Raw genomic sequence first — 12,071 nt, 5'->3', positions numbered from 1 at the left:
GGCCACCCACAACATGGCACTTGGCTTCCCCTAGAGTGAAGTCCCTGAGAGAGACCAACACGAAAGAAGTGACTTTCCTTGTCAATTAATTTTGGAAACAACTCCCATCACTACTTTTAGGATTGTTAAGTCCAGTCTATACTCCAGGGGAGAGAATTAACACGAGGAAATCGTGGGAGCCATCTTAGAGGTTGTCCATCGCAACTTCCCACCTCCTGGAGCAGTGGTTTTGCTCTGGTGTTGTGCGGTTACAAACAAACGGGGTTCCAGCCTTACCCCAGCAACATGCAACAGCCTCAGCTGGAGCAGCTGGACTTTACAGATGTTTCATTTATGTTTTCTGATGAGTTTTTTAATTGAACAAAGTGCGCCCAGCTGAAAGATATACAAAAACTATGGGTTTAGAGGACTCAGTCTAAACTTTACCAGGCTTTCCATGATCTGGCCCCTGCAGATCAAACAGTTCTGCCTCTTGTTTGACTGGTCCCACATGACTTTCAGGCAAGACAGATCCACGGAGCAGCCTTTGCCTTTCTTGCCTTTCTTTCATTGTACCCCACCCCAGCTTGTCTGCGTCACCAGTGCCGACGCATCCTTCCTAGGAAATGTTTTTAGATGGCTCCAGGCAGACATGTTTCTCCCTCATTCTCCTACAGTGCTTTGTTTAAACCCCTTAATCAAAGCAGTTACCTTTTATATTCCTATGGTTGGTTTATGTCTTCCCTCGAAATTTTCTCTGGCATCCAACCCAGCGCCTGGCACACAGAAGACACTCACTAGCTATTTGTGGAGTGGATGAATGAGCCCAGCATTGTGAGCAAGATGCTCTCTGAGTGCATGGGGCCCTGGGTGTGCTTGGAGGGCTGACCGCAGCCTCGCATCTTCACGGTTTGCACATGGAAGCTCAGCTGCCTCATTTATAATCCATGAGTCAGTCATTGTACTCCAGATTGCTCTCCACTGTCATTTTAGCCTCTAGCTGCTTCCTGAAATGAGATAAAGCTGAACTATTTTAATTGCTAATCATCAAGAGAAAAGATTTTTTTAAAAATGAAAATGGTAGAACGTGTGTGTTATCCTACCATTAAAAGAAGCAAGAGTGTTCTTGTTTCAAAATGATGAGAGATCCATTGCTTCCCGAAGTAGGTGCGGACTGTGGAAGTATAAAAAACGGGTTGTGTAGTGTGGAGCACAAAATCGACCTGATCCTACACCTATTAGTGTCACATCGCATCACTCAAGAGAAGCTCTCTGCTTACTGTTCCCGATGAGCATGAACACTGAGGGTGTTTACCGAGGCCCACCAGGGGCCAGATCGTTAGGAGGTTAAAGACTGGCCTTTTTGCCTTCCCCTTCCATGTTCAAAACCTACTCTGGAGGTTTGTTTTTCCACTAAACATTTTCATAGATAAAAATACTTCTCTGGTTGATAAAACAAACTGGTACAAAACTGCTGTGTTCCTTTCAAAGAGCAGCTGAGGGAGATAATGGCAAATTTTAAAAATCATATTAAGGTGATCCACAATCCACCACTTAAAAAATACAAGAAATGCAATTTTGGACTGGCTCAGCGTTGTATGGCTTTCTATTTTGCCTTTGATGGTGGCATAATGGTATGTTTTGTGGGAAAGCTGGCCTTCGTGATGCAATATCAAAAGGTTAGAGGGGGAACCATGAATATTTCTCTATTACGGGTCTGTTATTCATGCAATTTATAAAATACTGCTTTGGTCAGGTGTGGTGGCTCATGCCTGTAATCCCAGCACTTTGGGAGGCCAAGGTGGGCAGAGCACAAGGTCAAGAGTTCGAGACTAACCTGGTCAAAATGGAGAAACCCCATCTCTACTGAAAACACAAAAATTAGGCAGACATGGTGGCGGGTGCCTGTAATCCCAGCTACTCAGGAGGCTGAGGCAGGAGAATCACTTGAACCCAGGAGGCACAGTTTGCAGTGAGCTGAGATTGTGCCACTGCACTCCAGCCTGGGCAACAGAGTGAGACTCCGTCTCAAAAAATTAAATGAATAAAAAAATAAATAAAATACCGCTTTGAATTTGTGGTGATTTCAGCCTGGGTCACCTACAGAGCTAAGATATTCAGTAAGATTACAAGCCAGTTGTTCAAGTTAGGCTTCTTTTTAATTTCAAAGATTTCAAAGGAATCTCCTAGTGCTTGGGGTCTAAGGTTTGCAAAATAGGAATTTGAAATACAAATTCCATCCTATTTGTGAATTTTCAGACACAAATCTTCCAATACATCCATTTAAAACTAGTTGTTGAGTATCTTCTGTGCACCCTTGCCTCGCTACTTGAGGCACCAAGTGGTTAGGTGCAGAGTTCTGGAGTATGGAGGAGAAAGTGAATTAAGAAAAGGTTTCAAGGCCGGGCGCGGTGGCTCAAGCCTGTAATCCCAGCACTTTGGGAGGCCGAGACGGGCGGATCACGAGGTCAGGAGATCGAGACCATCCTGGCGAACACGGTGAAACCCCGTCTCTACTAAAAAAATACAAAAAACTAGCCGGGCGAGGCGGCGGGCGCCTGTAGTCCCAGCTACTCGGGAGGCTGAGGCAGGAGAATGGCATAAACCCGGGAGGCGGAGCTTGCAGTGAGCTGAGATCCGGCCACTGCACTCCAGCCCGGGCGACAGAGCCAGACTCCGTCTCAAAAAAAAAAAAAAAAAGAAAAGGTTTCAAGAACCATTTGAGCTAGAACTTGCAGGAAAGGCAGGATTCCACATGTGTAAAAGGGGGTGGCCGGGAAACTCAAGGCAAAGAGAATAGGATGAGAGAAGGCACCGAGGCAGGCAGGAGAGGATATTACATATCTAGAAACAAGACAATAATCCAGGGAGTTTCCAGATACGGAGGCATACGGAAGAAGATGTGGGGAAGTTGGGAGGGCTTTGTGTATCCTATGAAGGACCTTCATTTTTTCAAGTAGGCAATGAGAAGCATCAAAGGATTTTAAGCCCAGGTATGATATAATGTGATCAGACTTATGTTTTAGGGAGATCTCTTCTCAGCCTCATGAAGGAAGGATTGGAGCTAGGAGAGTCTGTGGACATGGAGGCATTTGAAGGTGCTGGGAAAAGATGGACTCATTTTTACTGAGCATCTGCAATGTGCTAGACATAGGATTTGGCTCTTCAAATATGTTATTGTATTTAATGTTCACAGCAAGTGTATGAGGTAGGAATTACAATTCTCATTTAAGAGATAAGGCTAAATAACTTGCCCCAAATCACCCAGCTAGGAAGTGGTCAACCTGAGCTTTGATTCTACTCTGTCTGATTCCAAAGCTGCTGCTCTTTTCTTTTCCTTTGAGGGGATGATGAAGGTCTGAATTCTGCCGGCAGCAACACTGAAGAGGCATCCTCCCTCCCAACAGAAGACTCCTAATTTACTTTCACCTCATCTGGAAGCTTCTCCATCCACTTCATCATTCTAATTGCTTTAACATGACAAATTGACCAATTACTAGCAGGTTATTTATAACCATGTTGGAATTAGTTGCTTAGTTCAATCAAGCAACCAAAAAGTAACTGAATTGTAATGACTCGATTTATCAAAGTGTTCCAAATGGTTGGTGTGCGCATATATAACTCATATTAGCGTTAGACCAATAGATGCAATAGAATAGTGGGGGAATATTTGAGTATTCACAAATGACAGCTGAACCAAAATAATTCTAATCCCAGCTCTATAGTCAAGTGGACAAGTCTTAACTTTGAACATTAAAAGATGTGCTAGAGAAAGTTCTGGGCTCTTTTTTGTTGATAGAGAAACTGAAGCCCAGAAGGCATAAGGGATTTACCAAGGTCTCCCAGCCACAAAATGATGGAGCTTAGACTTGAACTATTTGTATTGTTCTGATGCCATTTTCCTACCATGCCTGCTGCACCATGACATGGAGTCGCTTAGCCTCTTGAATCCTCAATTATTTTGTCTACAATATGAAAGGAATGGTGGATGTATCAGTTAGCTTTTGCTGTGTAAGAAACCACCCAGAACCTAGCAGCCTAAAATAATGGCCACTTTATGGAGCTTGCGATTGTGTGGGTGATCATGGTGGTTGTCCTGGTCTGGACTGGCTCAGCAGATCTCTGCTGGACTCTCATGCTTCTGTGACCAGCTGGTAGGTCTACATGATCTGCCATAGCCCCATTCATAGTTCTAGTGGTTGACAGACCATTGGCTGGGATTGGCTGCTCGCCAACTGGAGCACCTCATTCTCTTTCACAAAGCATTTTATCCTTCAGCAGGCTTGCTCAGACTTCTACACATGGTGGTCTCAGGGTTCCAACACAGAAGGAAAGGGCAAATACCAATGAGAATGCTCTTTGCAAATCTTTACCATCTTTATTCTTTCATTGGCTAAAGCAAGTCACATGGTATAGCAGGCAGCTTCTGAAATGGCTCTCAGTGATTCCTGCCTTCTGGCATTTCTGCCTTCATATCATCTCCTCTTGCATGGAGCTGGACCTAGCAACTTGCTTCTAATGAGTAGAATATGACAAAATTGATGGAATATCACTCCTGAGAGTAAGTTATAAAGGATTGGGGTGCTCTCTCTGACTCTTTTAAAGACATACTTGTTCCGATAAAGCAAGTTGCTATGCATGAACTGTCCTATGGAGAGGTCCATGGAGATCCAAACAACCAGTGAAAAACAACAGTTCCCTAAGGAACTGAATCTTGCTAACATACAGTGAGTAAGTGAGATTGGAAGCAGACCCTTGCCTGGTTGAACCTTTAGATGAGAAAGAAGCTTTGGCCCATATCTTCATCGCAGCTTTGTGAGAGACTTAGAAGCCGAGGACCTACTGAAGTTACATCTGGGTTCCTGACTCACAGACACCGTGTGTTGTTTGAATTTGGGAGTAATTTGTTACAGCGCAATAGATAACTAATACACACAGCTAAGCTCAGAGTCAGCGTCGGAGGCGACTATCCAAGGGTACCATTATATGAAGAGTAATTATATGAATTATTTATACACACTTGCAAACAATTTACCAAAGATGAATCTTTTCCAGCCCTTTAGAACCTGAGATGAAATTATTTTCACTATTTTCATAACTACTTACTCTCTGTGCTAAATATTGAAAACAAGGCGGAAATATTCCTGGCCTCAAAGAGTGTACAGTTTGTGTCGGGGAAGGGAGATAGGGAAAGATATTAATTGAATAATTCCTTCTTTAATATTTGTTTAAAATTGGGATAAGTGACCTGAATGGAGAGCGTGTATAGCTCAGTCTGGACTAGTCAGAGAAAGTGGCACTTAAGCTGAAGAGGTAGACAGGGAAGTAAGAGCCAGGGACAGGGGAAAATTCCAGGCAGAGGGAGTAGCATTCTTTTTTTTTTTTTTTTTTTTTTTTTTCTGAGATGGAGCTTTGCTCTGTCGTCCAGGCTGGAGTGCAAGTGGTACAATCTCAGCTCACCGAAATCTCTGCCTCCCGGGTTCAAGTGGTTCTCCTGCTTCAGCCTCCTGAGTAGCTGGGATTACAGGTGTGCACTACCACACCCGGGTAATTTTTGTATTTTTAGTAGAGACGGGGTTTTGCCATATTGGCTGGTCTTGAAATCCTGACCTCAGGTGGTCTGCCTGCCTTGGCCTCCCAAAGTGTTGGGATTACAGGCATGAACCACTGTGCCCGGCAGGGAGTAGCATTCTTTCTTTCTTTTTTTTTTTTTTTGAGATGGAGTCTCACTCCGTGGCCTAGGGTGGAGTGCAGCAGTGAGATCTTGACTCACTGCAACCTCTGCCTTCCAGGCTTAAGTGATTCTTCTGCCTCAGCCTCCTGAGTAGCCAGGATTACAGGTGCACGCCACCATGCCTGGCTAATTTTTGTATTTTTAGTAGAGATGGGGCTTCACCATGTTGGCCAGGCTGGTCTCGAACTCCTGACCTCAGGTGATCCACCTGCCTTGGCCTCCCAAAGTGTTGGGATTACAGACATGAGCCACTGCACCTGGCCAGGAGTAGCATTCTTAAAGGGGAGCTGGAGAAGTGGTCAGTAGCTACAGGACAAGTTCATATTTATGATCAAATTGTATGCTATTATGCAATAATTATGGTTAGAGGTTTTAAAATTTCCTTTAGAGATATACACCAAAATATTTATGGATGAAACGATTTGATGTTTGAGATTTGCTTCAAAATGATCCAGTGGACAGGCTGGGGGCCTTGAGTGGGTGGCGCTGTAGATGAACAAGGTTTTCTAAATGAGTTCATAATAGTTGAAACTGGGTGATGGGTACATGGGTACATGGGGGGCGGTTATCCTCATCTCTCTATGTTTGTATATTTTGGAAAGTTTCAAAATAAAAAATTTAAAAATAATATCCCAACAACACATCCTGAAAGCTGTGTGTATATATTTGAGAGGTCACAGCAATTACCTCCTCCTGCTCCACACCAGAGGGTAGAAGTCAATAACATCTTTTAGGGCAAGGGGATGGAATGAGTTTCACGGTACAGAAAACGTAAAGGCTTCTCAACTTCAAATCATGTGGCTAACCTAAAATAAGGTGTTTGGATAATTTATCTTGCCTCCTAGCTGAAGTGCTATATTGCATTCTTTCTCATGCTCATTTTTTACTAGCTGAGATGGTATATTTCATGTATTGTGGAATCTTACCACATGGTTCACCCTAGGGTAAAAGTCAGGGGAAGGATCCCATACAAGCATGCGTTACTGAAATACAGAGGGGATGCTGTCATAAGCCCTTCTACGATACGGGCAGTATTAGAGTGAGTTATAGGTTGGAGAAAGACAAATAGGGTAAAACAGATGGAAAGTACTCTTTGTTTGAAAAATTGTTGGTTGGCTTGGGGATTTCTTTGATTAAGATTTCTCTGCCTTTTACTTATGTTATTCTGAGGTAGGTCAGACTGTGAAGTTAACAGCAGGGGTGCATAGATTTTATGCCAGAGATGTATTCCTTTAGGATTTTGGGGGAGCAGTTGGGGTGGAAGCTGATGAGATGACGCTCATGTTTGCAATTGTTTCAATATTAGGTTAGTGGGAGAACTACAGTTTGTGATTTTGATTCAGACCTTTCTGGAAAATACTTTTGCTGCCAAATTGAGTCTCTCCCCAATCCCTAATAAATGAAGATTTCACTAGAGTCAGATATATGCAAATTACATTTCCCTTCTCAAGCCAAGGTTAAATAAAAGGGAAAACTATGAAAGATTGCTTATGGCAGCAAGGATTTTCAGCGCTTGAGGATGAATTTGGTTATTTCAAAACCATGATGAGTCTCTTGTCAGTGCAAAGCAGGAAAGGCATAAAGGAGAAAGTGGACCTGGGCATAAACATGTTCCCACAGTGTTTGTGCTGAAAGCCTTGTTCCTTGAACAAGCATTCTTCTGTGCTGTGAAAAACGTTTGGCAAAGAAGGAAGGGGGTGTCCCCTCCTTTCCTGTGCTCAAGGCTGGGTTCTGGCCTTGTTGCAGGGGAACACTAATTCCCAGCAGTGCACCCTGGGAACAAATGGTTTGTTTCCTCTTCACTGAATCCAGCCTGGGGTCGGTTCTCAGCAGCAGAGCCTGGCATGGAAAATCTATTTGGAGCAACTTGTCCCCAGGAGGGAAGAGTGCAAGCCGATTGTGTGAGGAAGCCGCAGCCACCACAAGGTCAGTCACACCTGCTGGCCAGGGCAGGCACTAACACACAAAGGCAGAGTCCTCCACAAAAATGAGTCCTGTTTGTGTGCCCACCCACCCCTATGTACCACATACACCCGATTTGATCCATATATACGATGCACACACTCGACATGCCAGATACACGCACTGCACTGCCACACATATACCATACACACACCAAATACTCTGTATTACTAAGCACATCCACCCCCACACCACGTGCACAAGCACGTGCACGCCCAACTACACACATACACATATTCTGCACACCACATACACTCAACTACACACACACCACCCACACCCCACCTCAGCTATAACATTCATCTCACACACGTATACACACAGCTCACCAGTCACTTGCATCATGCATACCACCCACCATGTACCATGAACGCACCTAACCACACACCAACCACGCACGCATACGCACCACATATACTCCAAATCATAGACAGGCACGCCACACACATCCCTTGCACACCAAATTACACATATGCAGACACACACACATCACCGCACCCAGCTTGGTTGCTTTCCCGCTCAACGGAGGCGGGGGTGGGAGGAGAAGGGGGAGGGGCTGCAGTCCAGGAGAAGGTTGGGGCGGGCGCGGGAAGGCCTGGGGTTTGGGGCGAGGCGGGCAGGGATTGGCGGTGCTGGCCCCTGACACGCTGAGTGGCCGCGCTGGGGCGGGAGGCCGGCCCTGTGCGGGGGAGGGCGCGCGTGTGCACGAGCGTGTGCGCGCCTCCCAGGGGCTCCATGCCCAGACACGGGGAGGTGTGTACGAGGGAGATGTGAGACGCGCGTGGGGAGAGGCTGTGTGTGTGAGATCCTCGCTCCGGGATGCGCCGGGTCCGGGCCACTGGAGGTTCGGGTGGGCGTGGGCCGGGTGTGCGCAGCCCTCCGTGGAGCGTGTGGAAGCGTGTGTCAGTTCTCGGTGGCCAGTGTCACTCGGAGGGAAGTGCATATGTAGGCCGGCGTGCGTGTGAGTACAAAGCGGCCGAGGAGTGTGTGTTCACCACGGCCCTCCGTCGGCGTCTTTCTCCGAGGAAAGAGTGAGTGTGTGAGCAGGACCTTGCTGTGATCGGCTGGGACGCCGACGGCCGCGCTCCCCGGCAGGGTGTGTGTGAGGAGGCCGGGCTAGCTGAAGAACATCGCGCGGGGCCGACCGGCGCGCGCCTGTCCGCGTGCGTGTGCGCGTGGGGCGCGGCGCGCGCCGCGGCGGAGGGAGGGAGGCGGCAGGCCCAGCCCCGGTCGCAGCGCCCGGGGCGGCTCCTCCTCGAGCCTGGGACCGCCGCGCTCCCGCCGCCGCCGCCGCGTGCTGGCGTGACTCCCAGACCGTGCCGCGCCCTCCCGCGTCCGCAGCCGGCTCGGCTTCCTGCCCGCCCAGACGTCGCTTCTCTCGGGCTCCCGGTGTCGGCTCCGCGCGGAGGGAGAGGAAATGAGTGCGGCGGCGTCGCCGGCGCCCGAGCGGGGTTGGAAGAGCGAGAAACTAGACGAGGCTCAGGCCCTGGCGCGGAGTTGTGCCGCCCGCAGACCCGACTTCCAGCCGTGCGACGGGCTGTCCATCTGTGCCACGCACAGCCATGGCAAGTGCTTCAAGCTGCACTGGTGCTGTCACCTAGGATGGTGTCACTGTAAGTCGAGTCGCGTCTTCCCGCCTTCCGCCGCGGTCCGGGGGACGCCCGCCGGGCCGTCCGGGGTCGCTGCCTGGACTCTGTGGCCGCGGAGCTCCGGGCTCGGCCGGGGTTGCTCTGCCGCAGGCTGGGGCCACCCTGGGCTCTGGGCCCGCCGGAGCTTTCCTCGCGCCGGACGGCTCGAGTTGGCGCTGCCTTGGCGACGAGATGAAATCCCGTGGGGCGCCTCCTTTCTTTAGCTACTTCTACAAAAGGGAGCTCCCTGTCCCAGGGAAGCGGGAATCTGTTTTTTTCTTTTTCTTTTTTTGACCAACGCGTCCAGGCAGTGTTTTGAGAAATGGGAGAGAGCCAGCAGAGTTGGTGACAGCCGTAGGAGATGCCTTTTTTCAAGGCTGCTGGTTAAAGATGCTCCTCTTTTTCTTTCTCACTTTTGTCTTCCTGGGCTGCTATTTAAAAGAAAGAGCCTTTGGAAATCCAATTGTTCCCCCTTGATTGTACACAAATTGAGAAAAAGCGCTAATGTGGGAGGGATTGCTCCCAAGAAGTTAATATTAACAGTTTGGAAGGTCGAGCTCCTTAAATACCCAGTTGTAGAATTTAAAGCCAATAAATGAGACTTACAAAATTACAAACTAAAATGAGCGAAAGTAAGCTTAATAATCTTAAACCAATTTACAAAAGCCAGAACCAAATGGTCTAAACCCTGTCTTTGTGTTTATCCTCCTGCCTGTGATTTTTAAATAGATTAAACTTAAGTAGCCATTTAATTAGAATTTCACAATTTGATTAGCTAATAGTATTTGGACTATATCCGATGAATCATTCCTTTTAAGAAATATATTCTAAAGTTACTTTCCACATACATTTATAATAGAGGGCTTTGGAGTGCTTATTTAGGACATTTTCCAAGTGATCTTAAGTTAAAATGAATTTTTCTTTGTTGAGGAGAAAAAAAATAGCTGACAACCAGGGATGCAGTACATAACAAATCCTTATTTACATTAATCGAACATAAATGGATATTTTAAATCGAATTCATGAATTCAAGGATAGAGGATCATTTTCTTTACAAATTCTAGGCACATAGAACAGTATTGATTTTTGGTGTTCCATTTGCCGGTGGGCCAGTTTCTTCCTGTTTCTCATTATTCCTATTGTGCTCAGATCTGTTCTCATTTGTTAATATAAAGCATTGCTTCACGGTGGGACAGGGTACCGAGTTGGAAGTAGCAACTCTAGGAAACCTGGGATACTGAGGTGCACAAGTAGAATCTGGACATTCATTCATTTCGTGGGAAAGTATAGAATCGTTGTGTAAAATGTGAGGAATATTCAAGATAGTCCAGGTTACTATCTGTCTTATTTTGACAGTGTCTTCTCTAAGTACATCGTTACTGATGGGAACCTGGCAGTCTTCATAGACAGCTTCTCCCTTCATTAGCCTTGACTCTTAAAATACTCTTCCTTATATGGAGCTGAAATCAGTTACTTTCTAACTTCTTTCTTCTGCTCCTATTTCTGCCTTATGAAATCATATAGAACAATCGAATCCTTTTTTAGATCATGGCTGTTTCAACTCTTCATATATACGTAGCTGAATATACATACTAATTTCTTGCGCATATGGACTGTCTTCGCTCTGTATCCCTGGCCATTCTCACAATGTCTTTCCTGAAATAGGTTTAACAATAATGTTCATTGAATGACTGAATGAAGCTAGTGATCATCTTTCTCTTAAGGCATTGCTTTGTCCTATTTATAAATTTCCAGTCCCTTCTGCCTTTCCTTTTATGGAATAGTATCCAGGCTCCTAAGCATCTTGGTTGTTCTCTTCTGAACATGTGCCAAGGTGGTTTTGATCTTTTGAAGACTGTGGCCCCTAGAAAGGTAGACAATATTCCAGTTGTGGTCTGATCAGTCTAGAGTTGAACAAGACCACTACCTCCCATGTTCGAGATACTGCTACTGCTGCAGCTAGCATCACATTAGCTTTTCTGATATCTTCATCACATACTGAGCTTGCTGCTGTCAGATTGAACTAAGCTTACCATCAAAGCCATTGAGCTTTTTTTTTTTTAAACACATGACAAGCCACTGTTTGCCCATCTCACAGTTACATATATATATATATATTTGGACACAGATACTGATCCCTTAGATATCTTTTCCTATTGAATTTCATTTCATTAGAGTTAGCCTAATTTTGTGTGTGTGTGTTTTTAGATCCTGGCTCTTTCTTAATATATTTATAAGCTGTTTCTCCTAGGTTCATGTCATCCCCACACTGCATACCAACAGTAGTACAGTACATCTTCATTAAAGTTATTGATAACATTGTTGAACAAGAGAAAGCAAGAGATAGAGTCCTGAAGCTTGTGGGTAGAACCGCCCTTCAGGTTGATAGCAATTCACTAATGAGCACTTGTTAGTTATGATTGGTCAAACAATTACCTAGCCTCCTAGTTGCACTGTTATCCATCTTATATTTATCTTGTATATGGGTGTAATGAAAACCTGGTCAAATACCTTGTTAAAATCCTTTCAACACACTGTTTTTACTGCCTCTTTTTGATCTGTGACCTATCTGTACATACACTCTTTAAAAAAAAAAAAAAAAACAAGAAATTAGATTAATCTGGTAAAACTCAGGTTGATTCCACAAATGGTCACCATTTTCTTTTCCAAATGGTTAGAAACTGTTTTAAAATAAATAATCTGAATTTAGAAAAGGATTGACGTCAAGTATACTGGACTGTCGTTGGCAGTTGTTTCTGTCTTTTAAA

The 12,071-nt window shown here is 45.6% G+C and overlaps 1 protein-coding gene across 2 annotated transcripts in view; it reads left to right on the top strand.

Moving 5' to 3' along the window:
• The first annotated feature begins 7,451 nt into the window (after positions 1 to 7,451).
• The window catches only part of C2H3orf70 (chromosome 2 C3orf70 homolog), a 73,177-nt gene continuing 68,557 nt past the window's right edge, over positions 7,452 to 12,071 (top strand). Inside the window, exon 1 of one of the 2 annotated variants that reach the window (XM_077990382.1) lies at positions 7,452 to 7,639. In XM_077990382.1, the coding sequence (XP_077846508.1) occupies positions 7,558 to 7,639 (82 nt within the window). In that variant the 5' untranslated portion in view covers positions 7,452 to 7,557. 2 annotated transcript variants of the gene reach the window in all.

The sequence above is a fragment of the Macaca mulatta genome, chromosome 2, assembly GCF_049350105.2.
Source record: "Macaca mulatta isolate MMU2019108-1 chromosome 2, T2T-MMU8v2.0, whole genome shotgun sequence".
NCBI lineage: Eukaryota > Metazoa > Chordata > Mammalia > Primates > Cercopithecidae > Macaca > Macaca mulatta.
Note: the sequence above shows the minus strand (reverse complement) of the source record. Positions and strands in the feature narration are given on the sequence as shown.